The sequence below is a fragment of the Pseudophryne corroboree genome, chromosome 1 (genome assembly GCF_028390025.1).
Source record: "Pseudophryne corroboree isolate aPseCor3 chromosome 1, aPseCor3.hap2, whole genome shotgun sequence".
Taxonomy (NCBI): domain Eukaryota; kingdom Metazoa; phylum Chordata; class Amphibia; order Anura; family Myobatrachidae; genus Pseudophryne; species Pseudophryne corroboree.
Window position 1 is genome coordinate 977369304 of NC_086444.1, and position 18970 is coordinate 977388273.

At 43.0% G+C, this 18970-nt stretch overlaps 1 protein-coding gene and 1 long non-coding RNA gene across 9 annotated transcripts in view; one reads left to right on the top strand and one right to left on the bottom strand.

The window, feature by feature from the left end:
• The window catches only part of LOC134920655 (uncharacterized), a 65121-nt gene extending 56158 nt beyond the window's left edge, over positions 1-8963 (top strand). The window contains exon 3 of the long non-coding RNA XR_010177467.1: positions 8700-8963. This is a non-coding gene — a long non-coding RNA (uncharacterized LOC134920655). The remainder of the gene's footprint in view (positions 1-8699) is intronic.
• The window catches only part of TRIM2 (tripartite motif containing 2), a 220078-nt gene that overhangs the window by 35703 nt on the left and 165405 nt on the right, over positions 1-18970 (bottom strand). For 7 of the 8 annotated variants that reach the window (XM_063920527.1, XM_063920529.1, XM_063920525.1 and 4 more), the window contains exons 2-7: positions 16356-16534; positions 13310-13547; positions 8962-9113; positions 6627-6807; positions 5635-6358; positions 2861-2964 (exon numbers count right to left, since the gene is read on the bottom strand). In XM_063920527.1, coding sequence (XP_063776597.1) covers positions 2861-2964; positions 5635-6358; positions 6627-6807; positions 8962-9113; positions 13310-13547; positions 16356-16489 — 1533 coding nt within the window. In that variant the 5' untranslated portion in view covers positions 16490-16534. Of the gene's footprint in view, positions 1-2860; positions 2965-5634; positions 6359-6626; positions 6808-8961; positions 9114-13309; positions 13548-16355; positions 16535-16928; positions 16948-18970 lie in introns of those variants that run through there. The other variant, XM_063920531.1, reaches the window with a different exon arrangement.

The following is an 18970-nucleotide window of genomic DNA, read 5'->3' on the forward strand; positions in this document are numbered from 1 at the left end:
CTAAACACCACAGTATTACTCCTGTCTGACCCTTCGTATCAAACAAAGAGGGATTTCTCTGTCCATGAACATTCTACATTAACCAAACTTTCAGATTCTATCAAAGGGACCATAATCTACAAAATACATTATATGGTGATAATATGTAACGAAAGAGTCGCCCGCTAGACGCACACAATCTCTACCGTAAATGCGCATACCGTGCGCCTGCGGGTGCCCGCAACAGCGAGTATGCGCACGCACGGGAGAGCGCACGCATGCGCAGCAGGGACACATATGAGGTGCAAATATGGCAGTGTGCATCGTGATATTTTTCTGACTTTGACAATGTAAAAGCGTGTGATGCACAGAACTTTATGTTCACTTTCTGGAGAATCACCCTAGAGTGTTTTTTCCTGGAAAATACTGGGATCAGGAGGTCAGGCCAATAAATACTAAACAGTACATAGAGATGCAATCTCCCAATCCCGACTGTTGCAGATTGGTTTACACTCCTGCAACAGACCTGGGCCCTCATTCCGAGTTGATCGGTCGCAAGGCGAATTTAGCAGAGTTACACACGCTAAGCCGCCGCCTACTGGGAGTGAATCTTAGCTTCTTAAAATTGCGACCGATGTATTCGCAATATTGCGATTACTAACTACTTAGCAGTTTCTGAGTAGCTCCAGACTTACTCTGCCTGTGCGATCATTTCAGTGCTTGTCGTTCCTGGTTGACGTCACAAACACACCCAGCGTTCGCCCAGGCACTCCCACCGTTTCTCCGGCCACTCCTGCGTTTTTTCCGGAAACGGTAGCGTTTTCAGCCACACGCCCCTGAAACGCCGTGTTTCCGCCCAGTAACACCCATTTCCTGTCAATCACATTACGATCGCCGGAGCGAAGAAAAAGCCGTGAGTAAAAATACTTTCTTCATAGTAAAGTTACTTGGCGCAGTCGCAGTGCGAACTTTGCGCATGCGTACTAAGCGGATTTTCACTGCGATGCGATGAAAAAGAACGAGCGAACAACTCGGAATGAGGGCCCTGATTACACACTTATACAATTGTTGGACCGATCAGCCGATATCGAGTGATCGGGCCATGGATTGTATAGGTGTGTACCCATCTTAAGACTGCTCAGCCCAGAGGACTGTGTAACACTTTTGCTGCATTGATCCCTCTGTGTCTACTCACTTAAATAACTTACATAGCGTAATGTTACTAAAAATGTAATGTCTGAACACAGTTTTCTTCAGGATGGAAAATGATTTGTGACATTTAAATTAAAATCCATATCAACTTTATCAGCAGCCAAATGAATACAGTGGAACTTTCCACTCATTGTGGTGTGAGATCAGGATCTGCAATGAGTCCATCATATCCTGTGTTACATTATGATAGCAGAGCTGCATCTCCAGCAATGAATAAACAAAGTACTGTACGTCAGCTAGTAACCGAGCAGCTGGGCAGGCTGTAAACACAATGGGCACACTAAGGAGCTGAGATTATATTCACACAGCATTCATCTCATCACATAGGGAACAAAGCTCTTGATTGAATCACAGGTTGCCGTGTGTGATACAATGGAGAAAACAGGATTTACAATTAGCAGCAACAGCATTGTAAACTATAAGCAAGCAAATAATGTCACATTAGAGTCATTAAATGTATTCAGACGTTAGACATAAACTTCGAACCTGAAGTGGTTCTGTATTCCCTCTAGAGGTATTACTAGCAGCTCTGTCCTCTAAGAACAATATTAGTTTGCTATAACACCTGTTTCCATCTTACTACATGCACTAAAACGAAATGCCTAGACCAGAGGTTCTCAAACGCGGTCCTCAAGGCACCCCAGCGGTCCAGGTTTTAGGTGTATCCATGGTTTAGCACAGATAGTTAAATCAAATTGACTAAGGTGCTAATTAAGTCACCTGTGGCCAAGCATGGATAAACTTAAAACCTGGACTGTTGGGGTGCCTTGAGGACCGCGTTTGAGAATTTCTGGCCTAGATAGACATGTGTTCATTTGCCAATAATAACTGTTAATAAATACTTGCACAGACCTGCCCTTTCTAGTAGTCCAACCATGCATTATTGACCAAAGGACTCACCAGGAAGATTCCTGGTAGGCTGACGCGTCTGTGGGGCCTGTCTTGTGTGTTGTCATGTGGTCCCACCTCCACATGACAGGCAGCCCACTCAGGGGGTAATTCAGACCTATTTCGTATCAGCAAATTTGTTAGCAGATGGGCAAAGCCATGTGCACTGCAGGGGGAGGGGGGGGGCGCAGATATAACATGTGCAGAGAGAGTTAGATTTGGGTGGGGTGTGTTCAAACTGAAATCTAAATTGCAGTGTATAACATAAAGCAGCCAGTATTTACCCTGCACAGAAACAATACAAGCCACCCAAATCTAACGCTCTCTGCACGTTATATCTGCCACACCTGCAGTGCACGTGGTTTTTCCCATCTGCTAACAAATTTGCTGCTACGATCAACTCAGAATTACCCCCTCAGTACACTGCATTGTCCCCATTCATTCTGCTATTCCATCTCTAAGTACAGCAACTCTGCCATCCAGTGATGCTGCCATGGCTACACAATATGTTATACCTCTTGTGCTGCCCACACTAGTACAACATTTTTACAGGGCCACTTTTAGTTCCCAATACGGCTCTTAATACGCAAGGAAAGACGCAACTATGTAAAATCTGGCACTATGAGGAGGCATAATGCCCCCCCTCAACAGACTCCACCCCCTCAACATACAGCACCCCATTGGGGCTGCTGCCATAAATTTTCCGGTCTGGTTTTCCATCCCAATCCTAGTATCAGGTAAGATTACCTCTAAAAACTGAAACACAATAAATGTACACTACCTGCACACATTGGTTATTGCTGTCGGCAATCAATATTTTTCCATTGGTTGAAGCAGCTACTCCTTGGAGATTAGTAAATTCACCCTTATTTCTTCCCTTTGTACCTAAAAGTGATGATAAAACAGAATACAGGACATTGCAATAATAGTCATGGATGACTGAGTGTTTAATCATTTTATCTTGTATAACACTTTTGAATTTTTATGAGCTTATTCCTCATTCAGGAAAAATACCAGCCACACTTTAGCTGTTTTGCAGAAGATGCAGAATTCAGGAAATATTTCTGATCAGCACAACATCTGTACACACAGGACAAACCCATTACATAGAGGCAGCCTGGAATATTGCTACAGTAAGAACAATTCCTAATTCTGTTTCCTCTCCATTTATAAATTGCTCATTTCTACAAAGCTCTTTAATAGCAACACTAGTAGACAAAAGGGGGATGGGGTTGATTAGCCGGCGGTCGAGATGCCGGTGGTCAGATTACCGACCGCAGCATGCCAATGATAAGAATGCCGACAGGGAAAGTTAAGTATACTTACCTTTCCCCCTATACCCCGCCTTCCCTGCAGCCAAAACCTAACCCTCCCTCCCCGCAGCCTAACCCTCCCCCTGGGGGGTGCCTACACCTAAATTCCCCTCCCAGCAGCCTAAACCTAACAACCCCGGGGCGCAGCCGAACACTAACCTTCCCCCCTGTGGCTTACATGTCCTGCATCGTGGATGGTCGTTCGGCATCCTGACAGTCGGGATTCCGGAGCTGGGATGTGTTCCTATTTGGGATACCAGTGTCGGCATTCCGAATAGTGTTGAAATTCAATCGCCGGAATTCTGACTGCTGGAATCCCGACAGCCGGGATCTTGACCGGATTCCGACAAAAGATGTGATAAATTCTGGGTATAAGAGAATAGACAACTTGCTGTTGTCAGCACTAGACATAGCTCTGTAATACCCCTTTCACACCGCCAATGCCGGATCCCACCCGGGAATTGGAAATGGGTCCTTCCTGGGTGGGATCCGGCATTGGCAGCTGCTGCAGGCCGACCCGGCAATATGCCGGGCGGGTTGCCATAGCAGCGGGGGTACGGAGCCGGAGGCGGCGCTGGGAGATGAGCTCATCTCCGCGCCGCCTCTCCCTGCTGTAGTAAACGGGTCCCATCGACCCGGGAGCCCGTTTACGCAGCCACTTACCCGGTATTCAACACGGGTATAACACTGCTTTATTCCCGGGTTGAATTGCCGGGTCAGGCGATTTTGGCTATGCCCCTTTCACACCGCACACCGACCCGTGTTGACCCGGCAATATGCCGGGTCGATACCGGGTTATTTGTGCGGTGTGAAAGGGGTATTAATAATGCTAGTAACTGGAATGTCGTGTGGCAGTATATGAATGTATTACAGAGCTGGTGAAGGGATACGGTCATTAGGTCGACCACTACTGGTCGACATGCATTAGGTCGACATGGTCATTAGGTCAACGTGAACGAGGTCGACGTGACTTTTTCAAAAAAATTTAATGTTTGAACTTTTTCATACTTTACGATCCACGTGGACTATGATTGGGAATAGTAACCTGTGCCAAGCGCAGCGAGTCATGCGAGGGGACACGGTGCACTAATTGGGGGTCCCCGTCACTTTTACGAAGAAAAAGACACCCAATTTTTTTAAAAAAAAACTCATGTTGACCTTTTTCCATGTCGACCTTGTTCATGTCGACCTAATGACCATGTTGACCAATAGTGGTCGACCTAATGACCCATACCCAAGGTGAATGGGTGGTAGGTCTATAATCAATGGCTATGTGATAGGATCTATTGCAGGCAATTAGGATGCTATGAAGTCCTCTAACTGTGTCTACATTGAACTACACAGCTCGTCATTTATATAGATACAGAAAATCATTATTTTAGGGGCATTTATGAAAACTAGAACACAGAAACACTGTGGTATACAGAAACCCATGATTTGTTTGCTTTCATTTTTTAAACCATACTACAAATATGCTAGCTAGAATCTTTTTGATGGAACCTGTGGGGTTGCCCATGGCAACCAGTGTCCCATAATCATTCTTTATTCTTTATGCATTACCGGCATATTTGATAATTACCAATAGTTTAGAAGGAGTCCTGGGGCAACACACAGATACAGTTTATCCTTATACATCTTTGCTGCAGTCATGCCAAACAGTCACTCTTGGCACGTATGGTTGCGTGAGAATCTTCTAGCATTAGGCATCTTATCTGCAACACAACTAGGATGCACGAGGAGACTGTGCTGAATTATTTGATATATTCCACTTGTACAGTATATCTGTGTGCAAGTAACTCTATGAATCTGTACACAAAGTGCTATAATGTAGCAGCTGCAGCATTTGCCAATACAAGTTCTGTTCTGCTCTGTATACAGACTCAGTCACACACAATATACAAAGTGTCACATATCAAATTAACCAGCACAGTCTCCTTGTGCGTCCCAGCCCCAGTGTGTTGTGAATAAGATGCATTTTCAGCAAAAAGACTCCCAACGTTACCAGGCATCTCACGCTGCATGCTGAATGTATGAGGACGCATCTGTATATATATTTGATCCAAACCATTGCTAGCTCACTCAAAAACAGATCTGTACTCAAATATAGCAAGTAATATTAGTCAAAAACCCATAAGTCAAAAACAAGCAAAGTGCATTTTAAAATGACTCCATATATTCACAGTTCTTACTGTAATTTTAGCTGGAAGCCATGATAAATGTGGGGAAAAGTAGTGTCACTCACCAACTCTGAATATCAGATCATCCTCTATAGGGTTTTCTTTCCTTTTCCCCGTGCTGTACATACTTGCTGGCCTCTTCACTGCCTTCTGTTTGACGTGTCCGCTGCCAGGAGATTTCACTCTCCTCTTTACTCCTTCTGTGGTGGGTGACACATCTGCAGACTTCACTACCTTCAGTTTAAATGGGCTTCCTTTAATATGTTGATCGTATAGTCTCAGAGAAAGAGTGAAGTCACCCTCCTTTGGGATTGTGTATAAATACTCATAGGTGCCGTTTTTATTGTCTAGTATTTCTCCATCTGTGACACTACCATCGGGTGTAAACAACTCAGCAGAAATACAGGCACTCCCAGATTTGCAAAGTTCTCCGTCTTTATCCTTTGTGGTAATTGTAACAGACATTGGCTGGCCAACCACACTCTGTCTTAACCCTTCACCCGTGGCCACAGTCTCAGAAGCCACAGCATTTGTGGTTAATATTGTTCCCAGATTGTGAATAGATTTTTTCAGTCCTTCAGTTTCCACAATAAAGTCCAACTGGTCATTTTCATGGGGATGTAATGGGAAATCCTGCTCTGCCAGCTCACTGAGCTTATCGCTCATCTGTTTCTTTACTAGCAGGACTTCTGTTTCTGTCCCATGGTTAAGTGCTTGTGCCGTAAACGTGCTACAGCTTTTAATACTGTCTTGCCCTTCAAGTAATGTGTCCAGCTGGGTCTGAAGAACCTAAGGGCAAAGTACAGAGCACAACAGTTACTAATTCAATTAGTATGAACCACCAAAAACCTAGCTAAAAAAACTGTTGCCTGCTATCAGATAAGGTTCTATATATAGTGCTCTCAAAAGATCAGAAGACTATGTTTTATTTAGCTTGTGAACCTTTGAAAATGTGCATTTAAGAAATCAGTGACCAACATTCTGCCCTCCCATCGTACCTTTCACTAGTTAAAGGAGGATTGAGCAACTTGCTCCTTAGAAATGATTAACTATTCACCTTATGTTTCAGGCCATAGTTCACTTCCAGTTCCATTAGTAAAACACTTTTGCGCACATTTAGTGTTTTCTGTAAGTCCTCAAAGGTGGAATGAATTTCATCCACAATGCAGGACTTCTGTGTAGCCAGCTGATTGATGATCTCAGACACAACCTGAAGTGCAGAGTCTATTTCTGGTAACCTGAAACAAGCAGCTATTTAGTAATGAACTATCAATTCATGTGATTGAGAAAATGTAGACCAGTATTAAATATATACAAAGATAACTATGTATTTGCATATATGAATTTGGGAACAAAATGAAGCATAAAAATATAAAATATGGAAAAAGGATTTTATTTATTTATTTTTTTAAATATAACGTATAACGTATATTAACCTAATCACTACTCCGTTTATTGACATTAAAAAAATGGTAACATTTTTGAAAATACTTCCAACATCTGAAAACAGGAGTATTATGAAGAATCTATACATGATATTAATAAAAAAAAAATCACGGTTTGATTATGTACAGAGATTCTGGCAGTGGCTATTATAAATTAGTATTGTCCCAATTTTGCAGATTGTGTAGCCCTTACATTAACGCTGATAATAACATGATTAATAATCAAATTGATAAGGACTGCATGATGGTACATGTGGTTGGGAGGAGACTGCCATTGCAGAGTAACACCAGAAGAGGAAATGCAAACCCAGTCCAAGTTTTCCACGTAAGTGGGTTGAGAAAATTAGACTTTACTGCACCACCTCCAATTTTGCACCTCGCTGACTCTGCCCCCACCTACCCATTCTGCACCTCGCTGACTCTGCCCCCATCCACCCATTCTGCACCTCGCTGACTCTGCTGCACCACCTCCTATTATCTATCATGCTGACTCTGCCCCTCTATCACCCCTTCTGCACAGCACCAATTCTTCTTCATCACCTCCTATTCTGCACCTCTCTGTACAGCCACTCCAATTCTGCAATTCCCTGTCTCTCTCTGCACCACCTCCTATTCTGTACCTCGTTGACTCTACCCCTCCACCTCCCATTCTGCACCTCTCTGTCTACCCCTCCACCTCCCATTCTGCACGGCAACAATTCTACTTCACCACCTCCTATTCTGCACCTGTGTGACTCTCTAAGTCACACCTCCCAATCTGCACCTCTCTGACTTTGTTGCATGTCTGCCATTCTGCACCTCTCTGACTCTGCTTTAACAATACCCATTCTGCATCTATGCGACTTTCTTTGTCACACGTTCCATTCTGCACATCTACTATTCTGCCTCTCTGACTTTGCACTCCAATTTCCATTTTGCACCTCTCTAACTGTTGCACCACCTCCCGTTCTGTACCTCTCTGACTGTTGCACCACCTCCCGTTCTGCACCACTCTGACTGTTGTACCGTCTCCCACTCTGCATTTCTCTGACTCTGCTTTACCAACTCCCATTCTGCACCTGTGGGACTCTCTCTGCAATTCCTCCCAAATCTGCATCTTTCTGTCTCAGCTGCACCAACTCCTAAGTTGATGTTAACGTCAGCAAGTTTCACCTCAATGGGTGGCATTCTCCTCACCCAACATAGCATCTGCCTTGTCCAGTCATCATGCATTCTGCTACACTGCACTCTTACTGTTGTACAGTCATTTCTTGCAGACTGCAGGTGGAAGGAACATGAGTCTTATCAATTAAACTAATGGCATACCTCTCCACAGATAGTGGTAATAGACATGTGAGGACAAGTAGGATATGTCTAATTGTAAACACAATTCACCGTAAAATATGATAATGGTTCTAGTCAGCAAATAAATCCATTCACATATACAAACACACACTAAGTTACACATTGTTGTGCAATTCATATGTATAATTTACATTTTTTTTTAAATATTCCATTTCAGAACATTGTGCATTACACAAGAGAAGCCACTTATTCAATTTTAGGCATACAAATACTGATCTGTTAAATCTCTAGTTAAGTAATCTGTTTATTAAAAAGGTAAAAAGTATAGGTGTAAATAAATGTACCAAAATTTGTGCAACTTTGTACAGTATATTGCTTTCATCATTATTTCTCATATATAGGTTGCGGTACAGAAGTATATATAGGCTGCAGTACAGGAGAGTGCTGTAAATGATGTACAACAGAATGGAAGCTGTGCGTCTCACCCCTACTACCAGGCCACGTGTATGCTGCAATCATTTAATATGTGGTAGTAAATGCTTTGATAAGGAACACATTTATACGTGGCAAAGTACCAAGACACAATGACCAATTAATTAAGTGACTGTGCATACAACTACATGGAACAGCAGCCACACTATGGAGCAGCATTCATCATGTTACCTCTTCTTGACAGCATCCAGCTGAACCTGCAGGGCTGCCTTATGTTGCTCCACCACATCTTTCAGTGGCACAGTGGGGTGCTCGGCATGCTCCCCGCCTGTACAGTCTTGGCACATTGCAGTCTCACATGACTGGCAGTAAAATTCCATCACCTACAACAAAAAATACCAGTGCCATAGTATTCATTATTGTCATTTCTATAAATGTAATATTCACCACGAAAGATGGAGGCACATTTAAAGTACAATATATGCAGTATAATCCAAATCCGCACGTGTGTGTGTGTGTGTGTGTGTGTGTGTGTGTGTGTGGGGGGGGGGTGGGGGGTGGGGGGGGGTGGTATTGTGTGCGTGTGTGTGTATATAAGCATACACACACAGACACACACACACATATATATATATCCCTGTTTTTGTTTCATGTGGGATATCTACACATATATAGGTGGATGTACATATATACATAGATTATTACTTATGAATTGAAATCATTCTTAAAGACATACATTTACCTATAAAAAGACAACATTAAAGACATACATTTACCTATAAAAAGACAACAACTGAAATAGTATTTGGCTGTGCAGCCCAGTCACTGGCAGTCCAGGCATAAAAGTGTCTAGGCTATTCTTATACTGCAGGTCACTATATTTATGCATTAATTACACGCCAGCATTTATAATAAGCTATAAAACAACTAAATGTAAATAAAAAAAGAAAGAAAGAAAATCACGAAAAACATAGAGCAGTAACAGCTTAGCAATAAGTAGCAATTCTTGCCAAATCTTAGCATATAGGATGGCTGATGTCTGGAGTTAATCCCAGGGGTCCCATGTCTCTAGACTACTTACAGTTACAACAGCCTGAAAGTGAAAAAGCAATGAATGATGCGATGTGAGTTTGTACCTTTCATGTTAGAATGCAGGGGATGTTCAGTATCAGATTTTGCAGAACCGAATAGATACCTAATTCTGCGTATTACTAGAGAACATCTCTAAATGTGACTGTGGAGCGCCTGAGACAAGTCTGAAGGCTCCTGTGATGGTCACTAATCTTTAAACATGATATACTGAGGAATTAGCATTTTGCACACTATGAATGAGGTCAAAGGGATTGGGTAGGTAGAAGTAACAAGATTGTACACATGGCAAACAGAATTAGGCACAAGCCTATTTAATCAGTTCCTTTCACTTCCTTCTGCTCAGTGCTTTTACATAAGTGAAGGCCATTTACTCAACAGTACGGATAGGAAAAATACAACGAGGACATTTTATTTTTCTGAAAGTGCAACCACTCCATGTAAAAGGCCATAAAGAATAATCTAATTTATCTGCAGAACAATATAACACTCACAAAAACGAGTTCTACTGTACCAGCCACTCCGGTATCTCAATCACATTTCAACTCATTTGTACTTATTGAGCAATTACAATTTAATAGATTTGCTCCTAACTCTAAATGAAGACCACACTGCACACTGCCCAAGAGAGAATGTGCCATAATGCAAAATGTAACACAACACATGATGCAACTACTGTAGAAATAAGTGTGCAGTCTAATGTGAGCAAACAATGTAAGACTGTATAAATATTAACATGTAATAATAACAGACCACGGCTTTATGACCTCATGCATGTACCTAGAGTACCGCTGGTTTTTCCCTGACAAGTCGTTTATTACAGATATCAGTTTATCTAATCAGATTGTGAGAGAGAGGATACGCTGGGCGCTACCTCAGTGAGTGTTAATGTCATCAGCACATATACTAAAGTGGTTTAGGACATTTTATCAGATATTGTGTTATTATCAATGGGATTAATGGGGTGGCTAATGCACCAATGTATTCAACTATGGATTTTGCCACTTGGCGTCATTTACTTTGGCCTAGATGAATCTGAATCTAGATGAAGTAAGTTCAGTATACATAAATAACTACAATAAACACTTCATTGGCTGTGTCTGCTTACTATCAAACCCTCCACCCCTAATACAGACTGTGTGTACCTAAAACCAAAAACATACCAGCTGTAGGAACATGCAGTACTTGAAGTGAGCATTGCACCTAATGTATGCCACTGTCATGGTACCGATTATATACAGAGGTTCTAACAGCATCACACAGTAAAAATTACTCATTTGTATCACACCCACCACACATACACACCTCCAATCAGTAACGCAGGTAGACACCCCCAATCAGTAAAGCAGGTGCACAACCCCAGTCAGTAACGCAGGTGCACACCCAGTAACACAGGCGCAAACCACCAGTCAGTAACTCAGATGCACACTTCAGTAATACAGGTGCACATCCCCAGTCAGTAACGCAGGAGCACTCCCCCAGTCAGTAACGCAGGTACACACCCCCAGTCAGTACCGCAGGTACACACGCCCAGTCAGCACCGCAGGTACACACGCCCAGTCAGCACCGCAGGTACACACCTACAGTCAGCGCCACAGGTACACACCTACAGTCAGTACCGCAGGTACACAATTCCAGTCAGCAACGCAGGTACACACCTCCAGTCAGCAACGCAGGTACACACCTCCAGTCAGCAACGCAGGTACACACCTCCAGTCAGCAACGCAGGTACACACCTCCAGTCAGCACCACAGGTACACACCTCCAGTCAGCACCACAGGTACACACCTACAGTCAGTACCGCAGGTACACACCTCCAGTCAGCACCGCAGGTACACACCTCCAGTCAGCGCCACAGGTACACACCTACAGTCAGCACCACAGGTACACACCTACAGTCAGCACCACAGGTACACACCTACAGTCAGCACCGCAGGTACACACCTCCAGTCAGTGCCACAGGTACACACCTCCAGTCAGCACCACAGGTACACACCTACAGTCAGCACCACAGGTACACACCTACAGTCAGCACCACAGGTACACACCTACAGTCAGTACCGCAGGTACACACCTCCAGTCAGCAACGCAGGTACACACCTACAGTCAGCACCACAGGTACACACCTACAGTCAGCGCCACAGGTACACACCTCCAGTCAGCAACGCGGGTACACACCTCCAGTCAGTACCGCGGGTGCACACCTCCAGTCAGTACCGCGGGTGCACACCTCCAGTCCGTACCGCGGGTGCACACCTCCAGTCCGTACCGCGGGTGCACACCTCCAGTCAGTACCGCAGGTACACACCTTCAGTCAGTACCGCGGGTGCACACCTCCAGTCCGTACCGCGGGTGCACACCTCCAGTCAGTACCGCAGGTACACACCCCCAGTCAGTACCGCAGGTACATACCATCCGATCAGTACTGCACACAGGGGTCGATTCGGATACACCCATGTCCAAGTCTTTTGGCAACTTTTTGAAAATGCCACTATAAAGCTTCTTTCCTGGTGTTCATCCAGTGCGTGTGAGTGCACAGATTGAGATGCCCACTTTCAGCGCCTATAGACGCTGCCATGGGTTGCACCAGCCCTACAGTAGGTGCTAATTTCCCATCTGACTATGGCCTCCAATGTTAGCGATTGTGTCCCTGTGTATGCTAACAATTCAGCGAACACTCCCATAAAAAGGACCATTGCTGCACATGTGAATAGCCAGTGCCACAAATACCAAGCACATGTCCAATACATTTCTGATACTGTGCTGCGCCTTTGTGCGTACACACAGTAGAACGCATGCACCCTACAGGATCAGCATTGTGTGCGACTCAGAATCAGGCCCATATATTTCCCCAGTGACTATCACACCCACAGAGTGTACATACCTCCAAGCATCACTCTCCAGAGCCGGTCCTAGGCATAGGCAAACTAGGCAAATGCCTAGGGCATTTGGAATGCCTAGGGGCACAAGCAGCTTCTGCTGATTAAAATGACTTGCGGCATGCCTATATTGTGTGTGTGACTGCGTCTGTATCTGCATACGAAATGCTACGTTACAGTGTATTCCTGGAAATCAGTGTAACATAGCTGTTCGTATGCAGATACAGCCACAGTCACACACAGAATATAGGCATGCCACATATCATTTTAATCAGCAAAGCTGCTTCTGCATCCTAGCCACATAGGAATGCAAATAAGATGCATTTTTGGCAAAAAGGCGCCCAACTTTTTGGCAAAAAATGGGTTGCAGGGTCAGAGGTGGAACTAGCGGCAGTGCTAGGGGGCACCAGCCAAAAACTTGCCTAGGACATCATATAGGTTAGGGCTGGCTCTGTCACTCTCAAACAGCTTATTACTGTTGTCAGGAATTATAACAATGTCATTTACATTCACCACATTATAGGAATGCATTTATCAGTTTAGAGGAATGATTTACCAAATATGTTACATGAAAATAATTAGCAATTCCACTAATCATCTTATCTTCTTACATTTCCATCATGATTAGGACATGACAAAGGTTTTCCAGCAGCGACAGCATTCACAGTCTCCAGGATGGATGACTCCTCAATGCCATTATCTGGGCTCCTCTGCAGCACGTCCATCAGGTTAGTGATGAAGAAGTTGTTCTGTAGCGCAGACACCCCTTTCTCGGGGAGAATAGAGGTCTGACGGCAGACTGGACAAGAGAGTGTCAGGCTGTGAGCCGGTATGTAGTTCTGCAAACACCTGCAATGTCACAGAATAGATACGGTGACTGTTATAGAATCAGGGAAAATATATAGGCTCAGACACTTTTATAGCAGAGGCAGGACACTTCCATTTGAGGCAACCATTGAGCATAATAATGGGGGGGAGGATTGTTTTTACATAGGCCAATGAGAAGTTCATAAAAATGAATTATAAAGTGTCAAACGTTAAAATGTGTGACAAATGTAGACAATACATGTAGGAAATTAACATACATACATTGCTACAAAGGTAGGTCAAGATGCAAGATCTTGGGTCAGTAGGTTGACATGTATGATTTGCTTGGAAGTCCTGAATATGAGCTAAACATTGAAAGGGCATTTGTATATAAGAACTACTGTAATCCATGTATCAGTGCCAATTGGCATCAGCAGGGTGGTAGATTTCTGTGCAATATATGAAAAATGTTATTTAGTTTCTGATGAAAACCACCATGATCCAAGATCAAATTAATCATCTCATATTGAAACACGGGATATGGTCATTAGGTCAACCACTACTGGCCGACATGCATTAGGTCGACATGGTCACTATGTCGACATGGTCACTAGATTGACATGAGTCTCTCACTTTATTTTTACTTTTTCATACTTTATGATCCACGTGGACTACAATTGGGAATAGTAACTTGTGCCGGGCGCAACGGTAGTGGAGCGAGGCACCTTGCCCGAAGCATGGCGAGCGAAGCGAGCCTTGCGAGGTCAAATGGTGCACTAATTGGGGTTCCCCGTCACTTTACGAAGAGAACGACACAAAAAAAAAAAAGTTTACAAAAATATCATGTCGACCTTTTTCCATGTTGACCTTGTTCATATCAACCTAGTGACCATGTCGACCAATAGTGGTCGACCTAATGACTGTCGACCTAAGTGTGGTCGACCTAATGACCCATACCCTTGAAACACTACTGTAGAATGCTATAAACTGAACTGAACACTTGTGCATAGTTTTATATGAATTCTTGCTCTCGGGAAGTTTAAGCTATTGTAAACTATGGGGGTAATTCTGAGTTGATCACAGCAGCAAGTTTGTTAGCAGTTGGGCAAAACCATGTGCACTGCAGGTGTGGCAGATATAACATTTGCAGAGAGAGTTAGATTTGGGTGGGTTATTTTGTTTCTGTGCAGGGTAAATACTGGCTGCTTTATTTTTACACTGCAATTTAGATTTCAGTTTGAAAACACCCCACCCAAATCTAACTCTCTGCACATGTTATATCTGCCCCACCTGCAGTGCACATGGTTTTGCCCAACTGCTAACAAATTTCCTGCTGCGATCAACTCAGAATTAGGTCCAATGTCCTATTTCAGTGGTTCTCAATCATTTCCACCTGGGTACCCCCTGGGAGCGCATCTGCATTATTTCTGCCCCCAGCATTTGCAAAGAAAAACATCTGCAATTAATATAATTCCTATTGGATAAAAATGTTTATATGATCTTTTTAGAAAAATTACAAGAATATAATGAATTGTACATATAAATTCCTCACATATTACTCATGTGTAGAAGTGATTTCTTCCTACTGGTTCGCCCCTGCGCTGTGATGTAGTGGCCTGTGACTGCCGACATCACACGCCCATTTTGTGTCACAGAACGTTGTACAAACAGCATTCCAGAGCGCATCTACTTCAAAAGCAATCTTTATGTAGATATTTCCAGAAATTCTGTGCCGAGAGTGCAGAGAGCAGCTGGGGAGCTGATGCTCAGCCACCTCTGAGAACTGCGCCGCACGAGCGGGATGAAGAAGTGCCACAGGGGGATCTATAGCCAATGCGGGGGGTGGGGATTAGTACCACTGAAGGGCTTATTGCAACTGTGGGAGTCATGAGTTTTATTGTTATGGGGGTGGGGTGATGGAATACAATTCTTCAATGGGAACCTATGAACCTGGGAGGGGGGGGGGAGGGGGATAGTGCCACTGGGGAATCTATTACCACTGGTTGGGTGGTGGTAATCCACAGAGGGATCTCTTGCTGCTGGTGCGGATGATGATGTTACAAGGCTGATGGGAATTAGCAACAGGGGTGGGAGCAGGGCTGTTTTAACAGCATTGTGGGCCCTGGGCAAAGCAACGCCCCTGGCGTTCCCATGCCTTCTCTCCAAATGCTTCCATACAGTGAATGGCTGTTAGCACTCTGGTGAATAGCTCCAGCCATCCAACAATTAGCATGCTGACAGGCATTTACTGTCTGGCTGCAGGCTGGGAGGCAGATAGAGAATGCTGACTCGCTACTTTGATTGTGTTACCACCGCCTGCCCCTGCTCAGAGGACCCTAGAATTGTGGGGCCCTGGGCAGCTGCCCAGTGTGTCTATACGTGCAGATGGTCCTGATTGGGAGGAATAATGCTGTAGGGGCATCAACACTAGAAGGTGGTAGGACAATGGGAAATTTGCTACAGAGAAATCTACAAAAGGTAATGCTACAGGGGTCTTGGGATAATGATACAGGTGTTACACACCCTTTAGGCATCTTTTTTTGCTAGAATATTAGTAAATAGTGAATTTGTGAACAAAATATATATCTATTTCCCAGTGAAGTGATTAAGAAAAATGTTAAATTGATAATAAAACCATCATAAGCATCTGCTTTAACAGAATGTCTAACGTTATTTTATAGTCTACAAATTACAGGAATACACTTTCCCATTTTTCATTTTTTTTATTTTTTTACTTTAATGGTTACATTATTATTTTGATTCAACTGGAATCTAGAAAAATACACAGTGCTGCTAAAAGTTATTAAAACACATTTTAATCATACAGTAATGAAGACTAAGCCAACTCACCTCTCACAGAATGTGTGCAGGCAGGGAAGTACTTTGGGATTTTTGTATCGATCAAGGCATATGCTGCAGATCAGAAACTGCTTGTCAATCTGACGCACCACAGGGCTAGGGATACTGGAGCCTTCACTGGCCATCCTAGACCACTGACATGTGGGTTAGGTTCCCTTCCACCTTGCACACTAAAACAGGGAGGTAAAAAAACGATGTTGAACAAAAAACAGAGTTTACTTTGCAAAGGTGTACTGTGAACACATTAAAAAACAAGAACAGAACATTGTAGCAGATATTATTACATTATTTCAAATGCAAAACTCTGCATAAATATTCAAATATTAAGAATTAATTTCCTAGGTAAAAATGCTTGTATTCATAGCACACCAAACATAGCCTATATATCTACTTCTTCCTACAGAGTATTAGAATTAGTGAGGAATTCAATTAGCCGTGATAATATGATAATTTACCATGATCAGACTTTTTGCGGACAACGGCAAAACATTACATTGACAAGTGGCTTACGCAATCCCACAATTTGACCTATCCTATTGCAAATTTGCGAAAACGGATACTTACAATAATTCTTGCTATCAAAACCGAGAAAACTGTAGGAGAAAGTGGGGAAATCTGCCTGGACCCCCCAAAAAGACAAACTAAGATAGGGAAACAGTATAGAAGTCTATTAGTGGTCATAATATAAATATTTGGGGTACACAAATGTATGAAATGGCTGTTATATGCATATTTTTCCGCATAACAAATGCTCAAATTAAATTGGGGGTACATAAAAATGTCTACAAGTATATTTTTGCCTAATTTTAAGACTCTATAAAAAAAACAACTTCTGGAACCCCCACCAAACAAAAAAATAATTACTCCCACCTGCAAGCCTATAAACACTCATCCCACTCATAAAGTACCCCAATATACCTATTCCATACCCTGTACTCCAATTTCCATCACCTTGCATTTTATTTACCCAGGCCAATTTAAAATAATTAAAAACCTCAGATTAATTAGTCATTCATTGAGGTGCCCCAGGAGTTCTGAACCAAACCCAGACATTTTTACCTTAAAATAGGTATTTTCCCCAAGTTTATCACCTGCTCAGAGGTGGTGAAGTGAAATTTGTGGTAAATCCTATGGAGAATTATTGGAAACTTATCACAGACAATTGAATAGGGCCTTATCGCGATAAAATCTGTTTTTACCGTGAAAACGGGTTGTCACGGCTAATGGAATTCCCCCCATACTGTCTGTCAAAACCAAAAAGTGTTAATCATTCTAAAAACTATGCAGGAATGCCATCTGTTACTACAGAAGAAGGGATGCTCACACTCATTTTATCTAACCCCTTAACTCTACTAGAACCAAAGTCAAGTAAGCCATATTCATAATGCAAATCACTGTTCTTGCAAAGTAAGCAGATACTTCCTGCTGACAAGTCATGCTATGTTCATTTAACACTGGAGGGTTTATTTTTAGTACATATTTGCATTGTGCAGGTGAGCAAGAGGCACACTATCATACAGTATAACATGCCTAACACCATAGTCACGGCAGAGCCTGCAATCTCGGTCATAGGCTGCTCTGCTCTGAAAAGCTAAATACTGAATCTGTGAATAAGAAAAGACCCAGAGAGAGTGGATCATTTACAGCATTGCTTTAAGCACTTTTTTAGCGAGAACAAACCTCTCAACAGACATTAATGCAAAGTAGGGAAAATAAAAGCAAAAATCCAAATTTGTTATCAATTGAAAAGTGCTACGGAGTATGCTGGCACTAGCTAAATAAATGTTAATAAATAGGTCTGAAAAATATTTCGTTCTTATAGGCCTATTTAGATTTCTCACTCATTAAATCATGCTATTAAATAACTGATTAGAGCATGACATTTCACAAAGGACTCCTGCATTCACTATTGTTATTATTATATATTATCTATATGGCACACACATATTCTGCAGCGCTTTACAGAGAATATTGATTTCTGTCATTCACATCTGTCCCTGACCCAGTGGAGCGGACTGTCTATATTCCCTGTTACATCGCACACGCACACACACACACTAGGGTTCATTTGTGTTGTCAGAAGCTAAAATAGCCTGTCTGTATGTATTCAGAGTATGGGAGCAAGGCAGAGCACCTGGAGGATATCTATCCAAACATTTGGGAGAAACTACAAACTACACACATATGAGGCATGACCATGTGGCTGATGCAGTGGCGTATGCAGTCATATTCCAGGTCACAGGCACACTCTAAAAGTGCCGCTAGATCAGCTTGCAGTAAGATCTGCCTGCAGCTGTAGTAAGATCCGCCTGGTTACATTAGGCCTACTACACATACACTTATACCCATGTTTTTATCCATTAGTTTTGCTTTAAATTACATAACACAACAGATACATCGCTACAGGGGGGTACACATGGGGAGATGTGTGCTGAGCGATCTATCACAGAACGCTCAGCACTCATCTCTACTCCCGCTCAGCACTCAGCGCATGCAGGCCAATCTAAAGTCAGTGATAGTGACGCGCGTGGCCACGTATCACTATCGCTGTGGGGCAAACACACGTAGAGATGTGTGCTTCTTTTATAAGCAATCTAGTCAGATTG